This window comes from Hyla sarda, chromosome 11, assembly GCF_029499605.1.
Source record: "Hyla sarda isolate aHylSar1 chromosome 11, aHylSar1.hap1, whole genome shotgun sequence".
Lineage (NCBI taxonomy): Eukaryota > Metazoa > Chordata > Amphibia > Anura > Hylidae > Hyla > Hyla sarda.
The window spans coordinates 36,246,492-36,270,719 of record NC_079199.1 but is presented as its reverse complement, the minus strand read 5'-3'; the positions used below and the strand labels follow the sequence as shown (position 1 = coordinate 36,270,719).

The 24,228-nt window shown below is 41.3% G+C and overlaps 1 protein-coding gene across 4 annotated transcripts in view; it reads right to left on the bottom strand.

The window, feature by feature from the left end:
• Window positions 1–24,228, bottom strand: part of RALGAPA1 (Ral GTPase activating protein catalytic subunit alpha 1) — a 235,941-nt gene that overhangs the window by 7,152 nt on the left and 204,561 nt on the right. For all 4 annotated transcript variants that reach the window (XM_056546922.1, XM_056546923.1, XM_056546924.1 and 1 more), the window contains one exon: window positions 3,921–4,041. In XM_056546922.1, the coding sequence (XP_056402897.1) occupies window positions 3,930–4,041 (112 nt within the window). In that variant the 3' untranslated portion in view covers window positions 3,921–3,929. The remainder of the gene's footprint in view (window positions 1–3,920; window positions 4,042–24,228) is intronic.

Here is a 24,228-nt window from a genome sequence, read left to right as displayed (position 1 = left end):
CTACTCAACTTCAGCAGCTGATAATTATTGAAAGGATTAAGATTTTTTAATAGAAGTAATTTATAAATCTGTATTTTTTTTCTGGAGCCAGTTGATAAAAAAATAAATAAAAATTTCCCCTGGAATACCCCTTTAAATGATATCTAAAAGTCCAGTTTTATTCACTCAAATAAAACGGAAACAGATGGGTTTAACATGCTCCTCGGAGTATTGTTATATTGAGGACATCCAGTTACCAGCACAGGGAAGTAGTCCTTCCCATTATGTTCTTATGTCCAGTAGTCCTTAATATTCACAAGGATCTGATTCCTCTGCTCATCTCGCTGCTATGTTTTATATACACAGACAGCTGTCAATCAGCAGTAGGGGGTGGAGGGAAAGGTGCTGCACTGGGTGCATGAAATTATTGGGTTATCTTCAGAATGACTGTACAGAACAATGTAAGTGATATATTGCAGCCTCTCCGTCTCTAGTTTACACTGGTACCAAATAGTGCAGCATAAACCTAGTGACCAGGGCTACACCAGGGCTAGGCCAGGGCTACACAGACTTTTTCTAGCGCTATATATTGATTTTAACTATAGAGTGACCGCTGCAGTCCTAAAGATAGAACACAACTCAGTGTTTTGCCCTGGACTGCAGGTGTAGCTCAATAGTTAAAATCAATTAGTAGAGCTACAAAAAGTAACAGTGTGGCCCAGGCCTTAAAGGAGATATCCAGTGCTGAAAAACGTATCCCCTATCCTAAGGATAGGGGATAAGTTTCAGATCACGGGGGGTCCGACCGCTTGGGCCCCGGCTCGCTGGCCAGATAGCGGGTGTTGCCCACCACACGAGGCGGCGGCCCGACACGCCCCCTCAATACATCACTATGGCAGAGCTGGAGATTGCCGAAGCCAGCGCTCCGGCTCTGTCATAGAGTTGTATTGAGGGGGCATGTCAGCCGCCGCTTCGTGCGGTGGTCAACACGCCCCCTTCCCGCGGGCTGCCAGGGCCCTGTACAGGAGGTCGCGGGGGGCCCCAGCGGTCGGACCCGCTGCAATCTGAAACTTATCCCCTATCCTTAGGATAGGGGATACGTTTTTCAGCACTGGATATCTCCTTTAAATGTTTACGGCAAAGATGTGTAGCTATAAAAGAGATTTCAAGAATAGAACAATAAGAAGAAGGTTTACCCCTGAAATTTAAAAACACTGGAAAACATGGATGTACAGCCATGGCTTTTTCTCAAAATCTGTTTTACACTCATCAGAAAATAGGTCTTTGAATATATCCTGGGTCAAAAAAAAAAGTTAACTTAAAAAAACAATGATGAAGCCAATTCAGTGTTCTATCAGTGACTGGGGAAAATTGTGACACATCTACCTACCAGATGATTATCAACTAGCTTCACCCGTTGGCATAACCATCCCATACGTGGCTAGGCGAGCCAAGTCAAAGTCTTCTCCAAAAGGAAGTCATCCATACCAGACATCTCTTTGGAGAAGACTCTGGTTTGGCTTATTCGGCAGAGTTGTTTGCTTCTGGAGGAGAGCAAATATTCATTTTCCCAATGTACATGTTCATCATTAGTAGGTGGTAATTCCATACAGGCATGTCATGGTGATAGTGAGGGTTAAACCGATCTCCCAACAAGATAGTGTGGCTGTGGTGACTGAATCAAAACCCCATTAACAGTCGAGCTCAGCAAACCGTGTTAGCAATGTGGACCAGACCTGACAGAGTTTTTATGCACTCACTGTTTTATATAAATTTATTACTGCCAGATCTGTACCCGGAAATCTGCCTAAAATGTACATTTTGTCATTCAAAAAGCAAGTGATGTGAACAACAAAGAAAGGATAATAAGCTTAAAATTTAAGGCAGCGAGGGGGTGGGTGGCTTACACAATAAGTACAAAGTGCTAATATTGTCCAGAGGACCTACCACTTATATAGAACAACAGTTAGTTAGGTAAGGATGGATGGGGGGCATTGTATGGGTGAGGAAAGGACAAATCAGAGTAAAAGCCATAAATATCAGGACCAGAGTCTAGGAACATAGGAAAAAAAAAAAGTTCAATGAAAAAAAAAAAAAAAGTAGAGAAAAAAAATTATTATTATAATATATTTTTTTAAGTTTGACTTGGAGGGAAAACAGGACAGTGTCCTTCAAGTCAAATACGGAATGAGTTAGTGACACAGCAGAAACAAGATTAATGGAAATAGAAGAACAGGTGGTTGGGTGTACAGAGACTTCCCTCTCTATAAGACTGGCTTCACATATGTCCAGCGTCTGGCTTAACCGAAACTCGGCACAGCTAATGCCACAACTGATGACAAAAGTGCATCAGTTGGCACCCGTCTTGTAGAACTGTACCTATCTTTTCCAGGCACCAGTGCACTTTGAAAGTGGCACTAACTTATGCAGACTAAAGCAATCAACAGCTGAGCCAACAGGATCCGGTCCGGACTCATAGGCTGTCAGTTCTCGACACAATGTGCACTAAAGAAGCAAGGTCATGGGATTCAAATTATTAACAGATAGTAGAATGTTGGGGACAAGAATTAAACATGTTAAAAGTACATCCGTGCTTGGCCTGAGCAGAGTGTGCAAGTATATTAGGAGAGAAAACTGTCAGCAGAATGAGCGGACTTGAGATTATCTGACAAGGATTGTTACGTTTTTCTTGGCATGAATGAGCCCACGATTGTAGGATCACAGAACGAATTGTAGTAAAGGACATTAACATGCCGCATAGCAAAATGAAAGCATCTTCTAAGTAACAGGCTTGGGTTGTATGCTCAGGTTACTATAGTGTTGGTAAATATGGGACTCAACATGATCCAAAGCAGTTTATGGCCAAAGACAGAAGTCATGTTAGGACTTGAGAGAGGGAGATGAAGAAGCAGGTATTAGATTCATAGAAATCTACATGCTGGAATATGTTAAAAAGAATCTAACAGGTAGGTTTTGTGTAGGAAGCCAAAAGATATTGGACAGCAAAGAATGTTTATATTAGAATATTTCCTAAATACTACTAAAAAAAGATTACCTATGAGGAAAAATGGTTCTTATTTTTGACCTCTTAAGACAGATCATTGAATAAACCCTCAGAAGATCCCACCTCATCCAACATCATGTACCTGCTTTGTTTTATATTGAGTACATTTTTTATAGCACAAGGGTCGACGCAGTTACGTAATAAGCCTAGAAGCCATTGTGCTTCACAGACTATAGTTTATGGAATATATCCTGGGCAGGGAGCCACTGATAAGAACAAATGGGTTTTGTAGACAGAATACACAAAAGGCCAATGAATGCTGTACACCGCTGCTGTTTACAGCAACATCATGTGGTGCAGAGAACAACATCCAAAAGAGTTGGTCCAAGACCACCTTTGATGTAATTTTTGAGTATTATCTTTAACCAAAAGGAAGAATGTCAGACAGTAGCAGTATTTTCAAACATAAAAGAAAAAGAAAAAAAAGAAAACAATTTAATTTTTTCCCCTTTACAGCCAGATGGCAGAACATGTTGTGAACTTTCAGAAAATAGATCAACATAGCGACTGTATCTGCTGAATAAGATTTACCTGTTCCAAGCTGGCAGTGTAAACAGGTTATAGCTGAAATTTTGAATGTTGCGTGCCAAATATTTACCCTGGGCCTTACACTGGTAAAATGCAAGAGTAGCTAGAAAAATGTATAGATAAAGCCAAGCAGATGAATGTCCACCAATGGTGAAGTCTAAAACCAAAACAGGAACAATCCTATTGGGAAATGAATGCACATAGATCTGGATGGAAATAGAATGGAATCATCTAAATGTGCATCCCGTGTACACAAAGTCTTGAATACCATTGGAGGGAATATAAATCAATATGTATCTAAATCGGCAATAAAACAGGGCTGACTTGTATACAAATAAATAAAACTTACATGCATCCATTAGTTATAGTGTGGAGCTGGACAGAAGACTTGTGCAGCATAATCCTCAAAGGTGGTTGGCTCCAAGTGGTGCTGGATGATCAGGTCCAAGTAGCGCATCCTCTCTTCAAAGCTTTTTGGAGGTTAAGGGCAAAATATTCGAAGAGCCAAATGTGAAATGTAATATAATAAAGTCATGGCTTCTAGATCAAGCAGAGGTAATTTTTTAGGTTATTCAGAAAGAGATCTACAAGAAAGAGTCTCAGTGTATTAGTGCAGTCGATAATTAAATCCCCGGTGTGGAGCTTCACTTGTTGCTCCCAATCAGCACATCGTTAAAAATCCAAGGGCTAGTTATGCCTTTACTATAGCAGGGGTATTTTTGCAAACACAAAGAAAAACGCTCCAGTTTCCATTTACGTCTTCTCCATCTGTTATAATTTTATTTTCTTACTTACCAAAATGAAAAACATAGAGAATAAACATAGCTCACAGCATTTTTGTAGCCACAATATCTCTAGGTTCAAGAGAGAGTCAGGATCTGACGCGTGACATTCGGGGTCCACCCCCTTACACATGAATAAGGAGTTGGCCCCCTAAACGTTGCGTGTCAGATCCTGACTCTCTCTTGAACCTAGAGATATTGTGGCTACGAAAATGCTGTAAGTTAGGTTTATTCTCTACGTTTTTTCATATTGGAAAGTAAGAAAATAAAATTATAATAGATGGAAAAGAAGAAGTAAAAGGAAACGTGAGTGTTTTTCTTTGTGTTTGCAAAAATACCCCTAGGCTAGGCATACCTAGCCCTGGGATTTCGAACGATATTCAAAAAGAGAAAATAGGCACTCACCCTTAATAAAATGTAGCTTTTATTCCATCATAGCTAAAACGCTCTTGTGAATATGGACTAAAGACAGACCTGGCGGCCACCATGGTCCTTCAGACGACAGGCTGTTTTGCGGTGCAACCCGCTTCCACTGGCCTTGTTTTTTAAAGGATGAGTGCTCATTTTCTCTTTTTGAATAACCACCTCTTTAGCCTTGTTCTCCCCTAAATATCTTATGCTTGGTGCAATGTAAAAGCCACAGCTATAGCAATAACATGAGAAATGCCAATGAAACAAAACACCACTGCTAAGGCTGGGCTTACACTAGCCTAATACAGACCCATTTTAACATCCATATTATGGCCATAAGTTCTCCTCAACTGACTGAGGTTCTAATGACCCAAACTGAAAACTCACCAGACCAAAGGTTGGGCCAGGACTTGCATCTGTATCACACCTGTGTGAACCAAGTATAATAAAGACCATACTGATAGGTACATCGTAAAAAAATAGACCCATGCGCATTTACACTAGAACCAGAAAGAATCAGCATCCTACATAAATGTCTTTTGTCATATAATAAAACTCCTTTACCAAATTGAACATACTCTTCTAATTGAATCTAACACTAGTACTTATATTTTGAGAAGACCTAACTCACAGACATAAGACGGGGGGGGGGGGGGGGGGGGGGAACTTATGAAATTGTGACTTTAAAAAAAAAAGTTGCATACTTTGGCGCAACCTACCAAAATGGACGCTAATCATCACCAAATAAAAAAAAGCACTTACAAACTGTGGACAGCGTTATTAAAAAGTGGCATAAAAAGTCGCAGAAAAACACCTTACAAAGGCCCTGGGCATTGTGATAAATTAGGTGAAGGTACACAGCTTCCACTACATGAATTAATGGAGTAAAAAGACGTTCACCTACTCCACTTTTCATAAATGCCCCCCATGATCTTTAAAAAGTTGGCTAAGTGTGGTCGGCATCTTCATCAGTCCCATACACTTTACAATGGAGCAGCAGGGCACATGCTCGACCTTTTTGGCCAAGGGGCTAAACAAATTTAGATGGGGTTTTATTTAGCCCCTTGATGGAAGTTGTTTGTTGGTAAGTATTCATCCTAAAAACTATAGGGCATTACTGGTTTGGTAGTCCCATTCAGAAAGAAATAGATGGCACTTCAGAATGTGGATAAGGTCAGCATTTTATTCACTCACGTGAGACAGGACAAAGGTATCGGTGTGGGGAGAGAGCAGACAGATTGGAACAACGTCCGCTTTGCGGCTACCGGCCGCTTCTACTGGTTTCTGCAAGAACACTTCAGAGCACACCTCTTAAAGACTGTGGGCAGTATAGAGGTGGAGGTTAGTTAACCCTCTGAAGTGGTAATCGTGGAGATTCCAGTGTACAACTGCAGAAAGACATACATAAAGGCAAAAAAACAGGGATAGATATGCATAATACCCTGGAACACTACAACATTTAATACTATATTCCAAGTACTCGTGCAGGAACAAAAAAATATATATATGGGAGAAAAGAACATATATATAGTTAGCAACAATTAAGACTGTTTATTCATTGAACATGCTTAGATCACTTCTTTCATTCAGGCCCAGGGGACCAAGTGCCTGAGTCCTTATTATCAAGGAGGTTTCTTGTTTCAGTAAAGCCACATTCACTTCACCGACATCCAACCGTGTGTGAATACGTACTAATCCCATGAATTGCATTTGGGAGGTATCGCTAGCATGACACTCCCGCATATGATGAATTAAGCGCGGGGATCCCCTTCCAGTGGTAACAGATCTCACAAGTTCAGCAAAGCGCACATATAATGGTCTAATAGTTTTCCCGATATAGAAGAAATCACAGCTGTATTTAATAGCATACACTACTGATTTAGTACGGCATGTAATAAACTGCTTTATGAACCACAGCTCCGCTCCTAATTTTACTGATTTACCACCGGAAGGGGATCCCCTTGTTTAATTCATCATATGCGGGAGTGTCATGCTAGTGATACCTCCCAAACACAATTTATGGGATTAGTACGTATTCACACACGGCTGGATGGCGGTGAAGTGAATGCGGCTTTACTGAAACAAGAAACCTCCTTGATAATAAGGACACTTGGTCCCCTGGGCCTGAATGAAAGAAGTGATCTAAGCATATTCATTGAATAAACAGTCTTAATTGTTGCCAAATATTATATATATATATATATATATATATATATATATATACACACACACACACACACATATATATATATATATATATATATATATATATATATATATATATATATGTATGTTCTTTTCTCCCATATATATATATTTTTGTTCCTGCATGAGTACTTAATATTTGGAATATAGTATTAAATGTTGTAGTGTTCCAGGTTATTATGCATATCTATCCCTGTTTTTTTGCCTTCATGTATGTCTTTCTGCAGTTGTACACTGGAATCTCCGCGAGTCAACACTTTATCAATTTATATTACAACACTCCATTTTACAACAGACAAGCTTAATCTGTATTAAAATTCCATATATAACCAAAAGCAGGCTAGGTGGCTTCATGCTAGTGTACAATATAACATATGTGGAATGGCCACCAAGGATCTTTTAAAGAGATGTGCGAACAATAACATTTTTACAGCAATGCCATTGATATTCCTTTACAGTTGCCGATAACTGGTAATAACGTGGAAAGGAGAAATTAGACCAAAAATTCACCTTTACTTTTAGCAAGAAAAAGGGATCATTAAGCAGAAAGTTCTTCTTAAGAATAGAATTAAATGTAAGCCATAAGTACTTAAAGGGGTACTTCGCTGCTCAGCGTTTGGAACAAACTGTTCCGAACGCTGGAGCCGGGAACTCGTGACATCATAGCCTCGCCCCCTCATGACATCAAGCCCCACCCCCTCAATGCAAGTCTATGGGAGGGGGCGAGACAGAGTCAAGCCCCCTCCCATAGACTTGTATTGAGTGGGTGGGGCATGACATCATGAGGGTGCGGGGCTATGAAATCACAAGCTCCCGGCGCTTCGGAACAGTTTGTTCCAAATGCTGAGCAGTGGTGTACCCCTTTAAGCTGGCTATACACCTTAGATATGGATTTGGTGGGACTGGCCAAACACACGCATGATCGTACAACCTGAATTGGAGGATTGGGAGACTAGCTGACAGCTGAAATATCATTCGCCCAACAGCTCTCTTATGTGTCTGGCCATCTTTGTATATAAATACTAGAAAAAATTACTATTACTTTGCTTTCTTAGTCTTACAGATTCATGATAGCCTAACCATCGGGTACTAAAGACATTTATGGCATATCTCCATATCCTGTGACCTATTTTTGCAATAAAAAGCTGCACACGAATAGGATAGAGTAAGGAGAGGTGTGTTTCTTTCTACTGAGGAATTTTGTAGTAACAGCAAACTTGCAGGGCTGTTTTGGATTCCCAAAAAAATTCAATGGATAGAGCCATTCAGGCATGACTGGTTCTCTCCAGGGTCTCATATTTGCAGTTGCTTCCAGCCAGTTTGTACTGCTAAATAGGGATCATGCCCTGTGTAATGGGCAGTTGGCGTATGCATTGAGAGAGCTTTGTGATGTGCTCCAAAGCCTACCTGTAGAGTAGATATTCAGAATTAAATTTACTTATCCCCTATCCTGTGATAAGTGTGAAATTGTGGGGTACCCGGCTGCTGGCCCCCGACTCCTTTGTTTTAAATGGACTAGCAGGTCGGCTAAACTATCTCTGGCAGCTCCATAGACAATGAATAGAACCATAGTGTACGTGCCATCCATTCAAAACATACCACAATTATCAAAGTAAAAATTGAATGGGATCTCTACATAAAAACGGAATGCTAAGCCGAGGATACTGCATTGCACAATACCCGATGTGCCGATTGTACTGCAAGAAAAACAAAATACTGAAGCAGTCCTGCTAGGCTAAGGATAATAGAAAGAAAGAGGTATAAGAATACGTCCAATAAATACATTTTTAGATTTATTATACAATATTAAGTAGACAATATGATGTTAGAAGTTAGAAAAAAACAACAACCCCCAATGAATTCTGCAAAAACATGTTTAACAGAAAATGTATGCTTCCATATCCACAGAATAGGGGATAATTGTGGTATGTTATACAATATGAAGAAGACAATATGATGGTATAAACAAAAATGTCTTTTGCAGGGCCCTTGCAGACAGATAATATGTAAAAAAAACAAAAAATGATTAGAAAATGTTATAAAATATAAAAGCAAATAATATCCTGCACCCTTGATAAGTATATTTCCCCTATTTGGCATATATTTTAGTAGCTTTGTGGTCTCTTCGCCATAACCGGCATACTGTAATGAGGCAACAGGGCAATGTCCTCTCCGCAATGGGGGTACAGTGATTTACAATACAGTTAGTAAGTTGTCCTTTATGCAAATGGATCGGGCTGCGCTGTGCCGTAATGTAGACAAAGTGTGGCTGGTAAGTGTTCAGTATAAGCGCTCACCAGCACTGTAGTGCCCCTATTAGCTGCCCACTCTACCCTGATGGCACAGGGATATTGCGTAAGTGTCCTTGAGTGGGGTGGGGGTTAGGTGCCGGATAGGTGCACTGTGCAACGCTGGAGATACTGGACAAAGGCGCTATGCAGCACTGGAGTCTCTCTTCTTTAAAACCACTTTACCCTGGCGGCACAGGAATATTTGTACAAAAGTCCCAAGTGGGATAAAGAGTTGGCATCTTGTGCCTCTTACTGGTGTTACAGATATCGGATGATCGCTGCAGGGCAAGTCCTAATTCAGTTTGCCGGCTGGCAGGATGAATAATGTTCATATAGCGCACGCTCTGCTTCTTGGTTCGCAATGATGGTTGTAGTAGTGTGGACCCTCCGATTTTGCTAGAATGGGGTATGGGTGAACGTAGTAGATTGGCTAGACTCGTTTTGGGGAGCCAGGTCCCCTTTTTCAATAGCTGCTACAGATATTGGACTTACACCACTATCTCCAGCATACTCCAGTATCTCCAGCGCTGCACAGCGCACTTGTCTGACACCTAACAACCACCCCACTCAAGGACACTTACGCAATAACCCTGTGCCATCAGGGTAGAGTGGGCATCTAATAGGGGCATTACAGTGCTGCCGAGCGCTTATACTGAACACTTGCGGTCTACATTACGGCACAGCGCCGCCTGAGCCATTTGCATAAAGGACAACTTACTAACTGTATTGTAAATCACTGTACCCACATTGCGGAGAGGACATTGCCCTGTTGCCACATTACAGTATGCCAGTTAAGGTGAAGAGACCACCAAGCTACAAAAATATATGCCAAATAGGGGAAATATACTTACCAAGGGTGCAGGATATTATTTTGTAATATATTTTATAACATTTTTTAATAATTATTACTTTGTTTTTTTTTTTTTTACATATTATCTGTCTGATGCAAGGGCCCTGCAAAAGACATACCACAATTATCCCCTATTGTGTGCATATGGAAGCATACATTTTCTGTTAAACATGTTTTTCCAGAATTGATTGTGGGTTGTTTTTTTTCCAATTTCTAATCCTGAAATCCAGCAGTTTTCAGTGCGGCCACTAAGCCTAATAATAAGCTGACACTTCCTGTTTTGTAAGGAAAGCCTTTCAGCAGTAATGTCCTTATTATCACAGGCAGGATTACCATGAAAGGTGACACCAGTATATGCATAACATAAGGTCAGTCCATTCACAATAGGTGATGGTCAGAGCTCACCCTACACAATTACCTGAGTACAGGTGGTGCTTAGAAATCTACCCCATGGAGGTCAATGGGTCAGCTCTAGACTATTGCTATGTAAGTCCATGGGGCCGCTGTAAAGCATCTAACTGAATGCTGTGTTGAAATCTAAGGCAATATGGCTGCTTTCATAAAAATGCACAAATTTTTTTTTATATTTGAAAAGTATATATACACACACACTATATATATATATATATATATATATTGTATATATACACACACACGCTATATATATATATATATATATATATATATATATATATATACACACACACACACTGTATATACACACACACACCGCTGAAAGAAAATAAAGTATTACTCACAGAAAAAGACTGTAGTAACACATGTTTTGCTATACACATGTTTATTCCCTTTGTATGTATTGGAACTAAACCAAAAAAGGGAGGGGAAAAAAGCAAATTGGACATAATGTCACCAAACTCCAAAAATGGTCTGGACAAAATTATTGGCACCCCTAACTTAATATTTGGTTGCACACCCTTTGGAAAAAATAACTGAAATCAGTTGCTTCCTATAACAATCAATAAGCTTCTTACACCTCTCAGCCGGAATGTTGGACCACTCTTCGTTGCAAACTGCTCCAGGTCTCTCTTATTGGAAGGCACCTTTTCCCAACAGCAATTTTAAGATCTCTGCACAGGTGTTCGATGGCATTTAGATCTGGACTCATTGCTGTTCACTTCAGAACTCTCCAGCACTTTGTTGCCATCCATTTCTGGGGGCTTTTTGACGTATGTTTGGGGTCATTGTCCTGCTGGAAGACCCAAGATCTCGGACGCAAACCCAGCTTTCTGACACTGGGCTGTACAGTGCGACCCAAAATCCATTGATAATCCTCAGATTTCATGATGCCTTGTACACATTCAAGGCCCCCAGTGCCAGAGGCAGCAAAACAACCCAAAACATCATTGACCTCCACCATATTTTACTGTAGGTACTGTGTTCTTTTCTTTGTAGGCCTTATTCTGTTTTCGGTAAACAGTAGAATCATGTGCTTTACTAATAAGCTCTATCTTGGTCTCATCTGTCCACAAAACATTTTACCAGGAGGATTTTGGCTTACTCAAGTTCATTTTGGCAAAATGTAGTCTGGCTTTTTTTATGTCTCAGTGTCGGCAGTGGGGTCCTCCTGGGTCTCCTGCCATAGTGTTTCATTTCATTTTAAAGGGGTTCTCCGGTGGAATTTTTTTTTTTTTTTTTTTTATCAACTGATGCCAGAAAGTTAAACAGATTTGTAAATTACTTCTATTAAAAATTCTTAATCCTTCCAGGACTTATTAGCTGCTGAATACTACAGAAGAAATGTTTTTTTTTTTTTTTTTTAAACACAGAGCTCTCTGCTGGCATCACGAGCACCATGCTCTCTGCTGACATCTCTGTCCATTTTAGGAACTGTCCAGAGCAGCATATGTTTGCTATGGGGATTTTCTCCTCCTCTGGACAGTTCTTAAAATGGACAGAGATGTCAGCAGAGAGCACTGTGGTCATGATGTCAGCAGAGAGCTCTGTGTTCCAAAAAGAAAACACACACACATATTATATATATATATATCACACACACACATATTCTATATATATATATCTATATATACACACACATATCTATTATACACACACACACTTTGTTGAATATACATTATTTATCATATAGGTCAATGGCAGATGCCACTATGCAACTGTATAGGCGCGCAGTTGTCGCATGCATTCATCATAAGCATGCCATGAACATACTCTGAAAAGATCATAAAAGTACTATTCATCAAACTGACATATGAATCTTATCTATAAAAATTAAGCATGATTCTTTGCGGTCCCTTCTAATGTCCTGATTTGAGGTGTGTATCCATGTAGAGAGGAAAGACTACAGGAGTCTCTCCCAGCTGCTGATTTCTGTGCAGTTAATAGAGTCTTCAGATTCACAGCAAGTCTCCCTTGCACATGAAACACTGCCCTTTGTGTATTACCAAAACTAATTTTCTATTTGGCTGAAAAAGAAAAAAAAGAAGAAAAAAAAAACAGTTCTTTTCTGCCTCCTGTGGATCTTTTCATTATGTTTAGTTCACTGAACTTCTCAGTTATTCCTCTGAGGCAGAAAGGTAAAAAAGACGCAAGAGAGAGAGAGAGAAAAATGAGCTTGTTAGCACATTACAGACGAGGCATCTAGGTGGGTCCTAGAAAATCCCACTGGTGTGTTAACTTATCACTGTAGGCGTGCTGGGAGTGAGGCGCTTTCAATTGATCACTCTTGTTCACACTAGAAACTAGTACAAAAGCTGCAGAGCCACCACTTGACATTAGCGCAAACACACCGCGCAAAAAACAAAAAAAAATAATAATGATTTTACAGATGTTGTGTGGTCAAAACTTGTCAGCTGTTCTGTATAATTGAATAAATATATATCACATTTAACATTAGGAAAGCATATGGTTCTTAAGAAACTAAAAATTAAAGAGGATAAAAACTATTATACAAACATACTCGGAAATATATATATATATATATATATATATATATATATATATACACACACACACACACACACAGTATATATATATATTTCATATATTTATATGTATTTCAGAATATGGTATTATACTCGTTTTTCTCCTTTTTAAAATTGACTTTAACCATATGCTTTCCTAATGTTAAATGTGATATATATTGAATTATACAAAACAGCTGACAAGTTTTGACCACACAACATCTGTAAAATATATATTTTTTTTTTGTACGTGTTTGCGCTAATGTCAAGTAGTGGATCTGCAGCTTTGTACTAGTTTCTAGAGTGAATAATAAATATACAGTATATATATATATATATATATATATATATATATATATGCAAATAACGTAGAGAAATAGAAAATGGAGGCACCTAACTAAGGCTAGGTTCACACTACGTTTTGTACTTACGGTTCCAGTATATGGCTGGGAGGAGGGGGGGCGGGGCTTAATCGCGGCGCCCGCACTCAGCCGTATAGTGGAACCGTATTTAATGCATGTCTATGAGCCAACCGGAGTGAACCGCAGCCTCCGGTCGGCTGCGTTTTCGGCCGTATGCGGTTTCCCGACCGTAGGCAAAAATGCGGTCAACCACGTTTTTGCCTGCGGTCGGGAAACCGCATACGGCCGAAAACGCAGCCAACCGGAGGCTGCGGTTCACTCCGGTCGGCTCATAGACATGCATTAAATACGGTTCCCCTATACGGCTGAGTGCGGGTGCCGCGATTAAGCCCCCCCCCTCCTCCCAGCCGTATACGGGAACCGTAAGTACAAAACGTAGTGTGAACCCAGCCTAACACACCTAGAACATGAAAACTGGCACATGCTGATGAAGATCCATGGTAGTTATCGGTTCAATAATAAAGCCGAGTATATCGGTGGTGCAAGAAGTCCACAGAGTCAAAAAATACAGATAAAGAGAAAAAAATGAAGTCCAGCATCTAACTGCAATGTCTAAAATCAGTGTCTTGAAGCCTCTGAGCTTCCCGCACCATCCCGATCATCCATGGCGGCTTCAAGACGCTGATTTAGACATTGATATATATATATATATATATATATATATATATATATATATATGCACACACACACACATATACACACACTGTATATTTATATACATACACACACATATAGGGTTTAGTATAAATATACAACAAAGTTGAAGGAATAGGGGCTCAGGATGATTGTTACTTAAATTATGTCTTGTCCATTGGGCAAATGGCCGATTGTCAGACAATAAACAAGTCAACAAATCGGCTAATGGAATCCTTTGTGCGGCAATTTAAATTATCACCTCATATTGCCCTGTGTAAGGGATGTATGGCCGACTGTGTTTAATTTAATGGGACACCCATACGATCCAGCGATAGTTCACACAGCCAGGCTACATATTTGAATGACCCTTCTGAAGGCAAAGCAAAAGAGCGCCGATCACAGAGATTGTATACCAAACAAATATCCTCCAGGTTCTGGCAGGATGAAACCGGCGCTGGGAGTCTTCTGGTAAAAACAAGTATATTTATCCATAATGCGACGCGTTTGTGTGGGTTCTCCGGTTTCCTCCCTATGTTTGTGTGGGTTCCTCCCCTTGGGTTCTCCGGTTTCCTCCCTATGTTTGTGTGGGTTCCTCCCCTTGGGTTCTCCGGTTTCCTCCCTATGTTTGTGTGGGTTCCTCCCCTTGGATTCTCCGGTTTCCTCCCTATGTTTGTGTGGGTTCCTCCCCTTGGATTCTCCGGTTTCCTCCCTATGTTTGTGTGGGTTCCTCCCCTTAGGTTCTCCGGTTTCCTCCCTATGTTTGTGTGGGTTCCTCCCCTTGGGTTCACCAGTTTCCTCCCTAGGTTTGTGTGGGTTCCTGCCCTTGGGTTCTCCGGTTTTCTCCCTATGTTTGTGTGGGTTCCTCCCCTCGGGTTCACCAGTTTCCTCCCTAGGTTTGTGTGGGTTCCTGCCCTTGAGTTCTCCGGTTTCCTCCCTATGTTTGTGTGGGTTCCTCCCCTTGGGTTCTCCGGTTTCCTCCCCTCCCAATGCCAAGTTTTTCGGTTTCCTACTCATGCATGTGTTTTTTCCCCTTGGGTTTCCAGTTTCCTACCTGTGGGATCTTTGGTATCCTCCTCATAAATGTGTTTTTTTTCCCCTTTAGGATTCTGGTTTCCTTCCCATGTTTGTTGGGAAGTGGTTTACCCTTGGATTCTCTGGTTTCATCCCACATTAAAGCATACCTATCATTTGCAAACAGGGCCCTGTGCCACCCCTGGTGCGCAGAGCAGGCAAGTCAGGAGCCCGCACAGAGCCCCGCTAGTCCTCAGTGCCCAGAGCCCCGCTAGTCCTCAGTGCCCAGAGCCCCGCTAGTCCTCAGTGCCCAGAGCCCCGCTAGTCCTCAGTGCCCAGAGCCCCACCAACACTTCCTGTATTTGGTCTCTGCACAGGGACACACAGACAACAGCTGCAGGGACAAGACAGCATTTTGTAACCAATTTATATTACAAATATACATATAATGTTAATTTTCCACATGATTATATAAAATGTTTTTGCAAATGACAGGTACACTTTAACTGTCCCTATGGTGCTTGATTTAGGGAAATAACATCAGCCAAACTATAGACCAGGATGTGGAATATTACTGCTATAAAATATGTCTACTTGTGCCAGAATAAGCCTTACGTTCAACCAAATGACTCTCAATTAGGAATCATTGGCTATAAGTACAGACCCTCCATTACAATATGTGCTATCGCACAGATAGCCATTGAATAGGAGATGAATTAATACACTGAACCACAAAGTCTTTACAAACAAAGCAATGACATATCCAATCTTCAGACTTCCTTAGGAGACACAAATTGGATGTCAAATAGGTATGCAAGAAAAGTCAAATGTAATCAACAAAGCTCTTATGTTGATGAATTGCTCAGCTTCAAATCACCATTTTGTTACTGAATTTCCCATCTCCTGCTCTACAGTAACAACTTACACAGGAAAGTACAATGTATACAGGAACGTGCCCTGCAATGGTTGTTGAGTGTGACAGTGGGAATTAGCTGGTTTTTATGTGACTTTTATATCTAACTAAAATCTAATATCGAAACATAGTGACATACTGCTGGTACTGGTTATTAAGCCTTAAAGTGTACCTGTCGTCAACAAAAACTTTTTATATAATGTAGATAATACCATGATATGTATATTTGTAATATACATTGGTTAAAAAAAATTGTATATTTTTGTCCCTGCAGCTATTGTCTGTGTGTCTCTATGTGGAGTCCAAATACAGGAAGTGAGGGTGGACAAGCAGGGCTCTGTACAGTGAGGCTCTATGACACGCCCCCAGCTCAAACATCAGGATTATTGACAAGCCAGGAGCCTGCAGAGCCCTGCTTATCCTTGTCTCATTTCCTGTATTTGGACTCCTCTTAGACACACAGGCAATAGCTGCAGAGACAGCATTTTTTTTCCACCCAATAATACACACATTTTTCATTCAATATATATTACAAATATACATATATTGGTATTATCTACATTAGATCAAAAGGTACACTTTAACCTGTTGGGGGACAAAGGGCGTACAGGTACGCCCTTACTCCCTGGTACTCCGGTGGAAAACTTATTTTTTTTAATTTCTTTTATCAACTGGTGCCAGAAAGTTAAACAGATTTGTAATTTACTTCTGTTAAAAAATCTTAATCATTCCAGTACTTATTAGCTGCTAAATACTAAAGAGGAAATTATTTTCTTTTTGGAACACAGAGCTCTCTGCTGACATCATGACCACAGTGCTCTCTGCTGACATCTCTGTCCATTTTAAGAACTGTCCAGAGTAGGAGAACATCCCCATAGCAAACATATGCTGCTCTGGACAGTTCCTAAAATGGACAGAGATGTCAGCAGAGATCACTGTGTTCCAAAAAGTAAAGACATTCCTCTGTAGTATTCAGCAGCTAATAAGTACAGGAAGGATTAAGATTTTTTAATGGAAGTAAATTACAAATCTGTTTAACTTTCTGGCACCAGTTGATTTAAAAAAAAAAAAAAAAGTTCTGCCAGAGTACCCCTTTAAGGACCAAGGGCATACCTGTACACCCGTGGGAATTTCGGTCATTGTTGCACACAGGGCCGTGATCGGAATGGGATGACTGCTGATATCTATCAGCAGCCATCCCGGGACACATTGCCTAGGGGGGTCCTGAGCCGTGATTCGTCGGTCAATTCTGACTGGCGAATCACAGCTTTTCTGGGCTGATCGTGTCTCTGGTGACCCGATCGCCCGGAAAATAAACGTGATCGGGTCAGGACTGCCTGGACAGTCTGGGCATGCTGGTAGTTGTAGTTTTGCAACACCTGGAGGTGCATTGGTTTCCAAACTGTGTCCCTCCAGATGTTACAAAACTACAATTCCCAGCATGCCCAGACAGTCAGGCATGGTGGGCGTTGTAGTTCTGCAACATCTACAACTCAGCATGCCTGGACAGTCTGGGCTTGCTGGTAGTTGTAGTATTGCAACATCTGGGGGGACATAGTTTGGAGACCACTACACTGGGTTCCAAACTGTGCCCCTTCCAGCTGTTGCATAACCACAACTCTCAGCTTGCAAGTTGGCTGTCAGTGCATGCTGGGAGATGTAGTTTTACCAGAACTTGGGGGCACAGTTTGGTATCCAAACTGTGGCACTCCAGATGTTGTAAAACTACAACTCAGCATGCTTAGACAGTCAGTAGTGCTGGGAGTTGTAGTTCTGAAACATCTGGCCCTTCAGATGTTGCTGAACTACAATTCACAGCATGCCTGGACAGTCTGGGCATGCTGGGAGTTCTAGTATTGCAACAGATGGAGGCACACTGGTGGAGAAACACTGAATTAGTCTGTAACCTAACTCCGTGTTTCCCCACCATTGTGCTCCAGCTGTGGCAAAACTACAACTCCCAGCATGCATGGTCTGTCAGTGCATGCTGGGAGTTGTAGTTTTGCAACTCCCCCAAAAAAGTACAGGGTACATTCACACAGGTGGGGATTTACAGTGAAACTTGCTGTGAACCCGCCCGTGTGTATGTACTCTAAAAATACTACACTACACAAAATAAAAAGTAAAACACTACACCCCCTTAAACTGATCCCCCCCCCCCCCAATAAAAATGAAAAACATTTTGTACAGCACTGTTTCCAAAACGGAGCTTTCAGCTGTTGCAAAACAACAACTCCCAGTATGGCCGGACAGCCAATGACTATCCAGGCATGCTGGGAGTTTTGCAACAGCTCGAGGCCCCCTGTTTGGGAAATACTGCCGTAGCGTAATTTGGTGGCGGAGGAAAAGTGTAATGTTTGCATCTGGGTCTGTCCCTATGCAATCCCTAATTTAGGCCTCAAATGCGCATGGCGCTCTCTCACTTTAAAACCCTGTCTTATTTCAAGGCAACAGTTCACGGCCACATATGGGGTATTTCCCTATTCGGGAGAAATTGTGTTACAAATTTTGGGAAGCTTTTTCTCCTTTTACCCGGTATGAAAAGGAAAAGTTTTTTTTTTTTTTTTTTGCTGTTCTGGCACCATAGGGGCTTCCTAAATGTTACATGCCCCCCAAAAACCATTTCAGTAAAATTCACTCTCCAAAAGCCCAATGTCGCTCATTCCCTTCTGAGCCCCCTAGTGCACCCACAGAGCACTTTACGTCCACATATGAGGTATTTCCTTACTCGAGAGAAATTAGGTTACACATTTTGGTGGCTTTTTCTCCTTTTACCACTTGTAAAAATGAAAAAATTAATAAATAAAATGGGTCTACCACAACATGTTAGTGTAAAAATGAAGATCTTAAATTTTCTCCTCCACCTTGCTGCTATTCCTGTGAAACACCTAAAGGCGTTCGTGGAAAAATTAAAAATGTATAGGGGTCAAAAGATGACAATTTTAAACATATTAATTTTCATGCATGTAGTTTTTTCCATGATTTTTTTCCAGAAGTACGACAAAATCAAACCTATAAGTAGGATATAATTTTAATCGTATGGACCTACAGAAGATAAGGAGTAATTTTTTCAAAAAATTTTACTGACTGCGTAGAAACGGAAGCCACCAAAAGTTACAAAATAGATTTTGTTCTTCAACTTTGTCGCACAATGATTTTTTTTTTTCCGTTTTGCCTTAGATTTTGGGGTAAAATGACTGATGTCATTACAAAGTAGAATTGGTGGTGCAAAAAAAAAATAAAAATAAAATAAAAAAAGCCAACATTTTTAGGTGCAAAATTGAAAGGGTTTTGATTTTTAAAATGTAAGGAGGAAAAAACGAAAGTGCAAAAACTGAAAAACGCTTGGTCCTTAAGGGGTTAATGGCTGTCCTGTTACCCTATAACTAGAGATGAGCGAACTTACAGTAAATTTGATTCGTCACGAACTTCTCGGCTCGGCAGTTGATGACTTATCCTGCATAAATTAGTTCAGACTCTTTCCTAGGACTGTATCCACCTTTTCCAGCCCACCGGAGCACCTGAAAGCTGAACTCATTTATGCAGGAAAAGTCATCAACTGCCGAGCCGAGAAGTTCGTGACGAATCGAATTTACTGTAAGTTCGCTCATCTCTACCTATAACCTTTAACTCGAGAAATAGACCAATAAATAGGAATATGTAGAAACAACAGTAAGGAGAAGTACAATATTTTGTAAATAAAAAAATATCCGTATACAAAATACGGGTACGTAAAAAAGCAAAAATAGGTTACTATGGAAATAAGGCTGCTATCGATATTATAATGGGCCACCAAACTACCTTGTTTACTAAAGTGGGAGCTGACCAGCAATTATGACCTAGATAACTGCTCACCAAACACTGGAGGCATGAACAAAACAAGTGCTGTCCGGCCGGCAATCTGTCCAGAAAAGCTTGCACTTTTATTAATCTACAACGAAGCTTCCACCCAAGCATCGAAGCCACAAACAAGTTCATCTGTCTGGATGATCATAAGGTGAATTACTTAGGGCTTATCTGCATCTCTGCATACGGCCATCACGTCCCGGCTCAATCCAATCTCGTAATTATTCTGAACGTGCACAAAGTTAGATTTTATTACTTAAGAGTAAACTGTGACAAATGACATCGAGAACCACCCGCTCTGTCCTGCTGATAAGGAGCAGATTCGTTTAGACTAATGCACAATGTGCCCCTAGGGGTCAGCTGGCCGAGGTTCGGGAACAATAATCTGGACGTAAATATAATATATACTGCAATAAGAGGTACAAATGGCCTCCAGTATATTACCTCTTCAAAGTAATGAAGAGATGTTTGTGTCTGATCTGTATATTACGTAGATATAGAACTGACAATCTAAAAAGAGGAGAAATTCCATGATCACATCACATGCTATTCAACATATTGCAGGCGGGTCCCACTGCCGGATCCCCACCAGGATCAGATAGTATTGGGGGGGGTGGGGGGGGGGGGGTGCTTTCATGGAGGTTGGAAATGCGGTAGATTTTTTTCGTTACCAATTCTGCTCGTAGCGAGCTTAGCAGCATGGCTAGAATTGTTACCTAGTAGTGTTGGGGTCCTCGGTTCGAAGCTGACCAAGCACAACATTTGCAAGGAGCTTGTACAGTGATCCCTCAACTTACAATGGCCTCAACATACAATAGTTTCAACATACAATGGACCATTGTAACTTGAAACCAGACCCAACATACAATGCTATGGAATCTGCAAAATGTGTCAATGGCTGGAAGAACCGACCAATCAGAATGGACATGTCACTGGTAAAACCCCTGTATTCCTAAAGTGCATGCACTGACTAGTGTCTGGTAGCGCCCCCTACAGTACAGGGAGGTATTACATGTTTTGTACTCTTTACCTGTACCAGGGTTAGCTGCTCCTTTGGGCATCAGGTGAGGGCGGCTCCATTTTTTTTTTTTTTTTTTTTTTTTTTTTTTTTTTTTTTTTTTAAGGACATTGCGTGTACTGTACAGGACCCTGAAGAAGTTTCTTTCCTCTACATAGACCAGTGTTTCCCAAGCAGGGTGCCCCCAGCTGTTTCAAAACTACAACTCCCAGCATGCCTGGACAGCCTTTGGCTGTCCGGGCATGCTGGGAGTTGTAGTTTTGCAACAGCTGGAGGCACCCTGGTTGGGAAACACAGAAATAGACAGTGATTACAGCTCCCAGCAGATCTTTCTTACTTATATATGTAAGGATTTGCTTTATCTATATTAGTTATCTACTTATTTATCTTTTACTCCTCACTTTTTCCTATTTTTAAATGACATTTTGGTGGCTTCAGAACCAATTACCAGGTTTCCATAGAGTTCTGGTCTCAACATACGATGGTTTCAACATACAATGGTCGTCCCAGAACCAATTAATATTGTAACTTGAGGGACCACTGTATATTCTCCCCATGTTTTATGTGGCTTTCCTCTGACCAAGCACAAACTTAAAAGACAAAAAAGAATAAATAAATGTAGATCTATAAAAATCTGCAATTGCTGATCTTTCATCTACTCGCTGAAACCAATACGGAAAATCTGCAATACAGTGGTCCCTCAAGTTACAATATTAATCGGTTCCAGGACGACCATTGTATGTTGAAACCAATGTATGTTGAGACCATAACTCTATGGAAACCTGATAATTGGTTCTGAAGCCACCAAAATATCATTCAAAAATAGGAAAAAGTGAGAATTAAACTAAATGAAGTAGATAACTAATATAGATAAAGCAAATCCTTACATATAAAAGTAAGAAAGAGCTGCTGGGAGCTGTAAATCACTGTCTATGTCAGTGTTTCCCAACCAGGGTGGCTCCAGCTGTTGCAAAACTACAACTCCCAGCATGCCCGGACAGCCTTTGGCTGTCCGGGCATGTTGGGAGTTGTAGCTTTGCAACAGCTGGAGACATCCTCGTTGGGAAACACTAGTCTATGTAGAAGACCGAAGCTTCTTCAGGGTCCTGTACAGTACACGCAATGTCCCAAAAAAGTAAAATGGAGCCGCCCTTACTTGGTGTCCAAAGGAGCAGCTAATCGTAGCATAGGTTAAAAGTAGTAAAAGTAGTACAGAACATGTAATACCACCCTGTACTGTAGGGGGCGCTACCAGACAGCCAGTCAGTACATGCACTTTAGGACTACAGGGGTTTTACCAGTGAATGTCCATTCTGATTGGTCAGTTCTTCCCCCCATTGACATGTTTCGCAGATTCCATAGCATTGTATGTTGAGTCTGGTTTCAAGTTACAATGGTCCAGAAAAGACCATTTTATGTTGAAAATATTGTATATTGAGGCCATTGTAAGTTGAGGGATCACTGTATATCCACAGCAATTGACATCCTATTGAAAAAATCCACAACATATCTGACCCGATGAAAAGCAATTTTAAGGTAGAAAAGGAATATAAAACAAAAAACAAAACAAAGACAAAAAAAACACTACTCAACTGTCCTAAAATAATAAAGATGCAAAGCATCAGGACCGTCTCCTAAAGCATATGAAGGTGTCTGATGGGGCTCTACATTGTTTCTAACAGAAGTGGTTCTGATCAGTGTTCCTCTTATCATTATAAAATGCTTTAGTTTTCAGAAGCAGTGCCACTCTTATCCATGGGCTGCGTCTGGTATTGCAACCCAGCTACATTCACTTGAACAGGGCCGAGCTGCAATAAAAGTCACAGCCAGTAGACAAGAGTGGTGCAGCTTCCTTAAAAAAAAAAAAAAAAAAAAAAACACAATAAAAAAAAAATTAAAAATGAAAGAAACAAAAAAGTTAAAAAACAAAAACAACCCTTATTTGTGAAAACGTAGCTGCACATGAATGCAGAAGTTTGCAATGTCCTCGCATCAGTAGTAAGAGGCTGGGCCAGACTTTTTGCATAAACATTGTACTTGAAAATACTGTATATACTCGAGTATAAGCCGAGTTTTTCAGCCCGATTTTTCGTGCTGAAAACGCCCCCCTCGGCTTATACTCGAGTGAACTCTCCGCCAGTCAATCCCTTCTCAGTGGTCTTCAACCTGCGGACCTCCAGATGTTGCAAAACTGCAACTCCCAGCATAGCTGGACAGCCTTCGGCTGTCCGTGCATGCTGGGAGTTGTAGTTTTGAAACATCTTGAGGTCCGCAGATTGAAGACCACTGCAGCCTTCGTTATTATCCAGACCCCCTTTAGTTTTCTACTCACCTCCCCTCGGTGGGAAGGAAGGGTGGGCTGGTCCGGGCCATCTATGCTGCAGGGACGGTCCGGTGGGGAGGGTTAGTCGTTCCGGGCTGTCCATCTTCACCAGGAGGCCCTCTTCTTCGCTCGGGGACAGCCCTGGACTAGTGACGTTTCCTTGACGACGACGCACAGGGACGTCCGTGCGCAGCAGAGGTCCGTTACGTCTTTGCGCATGAACGTAGCGGAGAAGAGGGCCTCCCGGTGAAGATGGACAGCCCGGAACGACTAACCTTCCCCACCGGACGGTCCCTGCAGCATAGATGGCCCGGATCAGCTCACACTTCCTTCCCACTGAGGGGAGGGGAGTAGAAAACTAAAGGGGGGTCTGGATGACGACGAAGGCCGCAGTGGTCTTCAACCTGCGGACCCCCAGATAATTCAAAACTACAACTCCCAGAATGCCCAGACAGCCGATGGCTGTCCGGGCATGCTGGGAGTTGTAGTTTTGAAACATCTGGAGGTCTGCAGATTGAAGACCACTGATGGAGGGATTGACAGGCGGTGATGATGAAGGGGGGAGGATGATGACGAGGGGGATGATGACAGGGTGATGATGATGGGGGTGTTAATGATGGGGGTCTGGATGATTACATGGGGGGGGATGATGTATTTCCCACCCTAGGCTTATAGTCGAGTCAATAACTTTTCCTGGGTTTTTGGGGTGAAATTAGGGGCCTCGGCTTATATTCGGGTCGGCTTATATACGGTAACCATAATCCTGATAGGTGGCAGAAATAGTGACCTTAGCCAAATAAGCTTCTTATGGCTCCTCCTTGCTGCCAATGAAAGGTTAATGCGAGACGCAGCGAGAAGAGAGATTTTCTATGTCAATCCAAGCCTTCATAATTATCCCAAGTCTGTTCCCCCCCCCCCCCCCCCCTCATTTCTGTCAGCATGTGTAGAATCCCAGGTTATAACCTGCAGATGGTGCTGGGAGTCAGATTCCTCCCATTCTCTGACCCCCT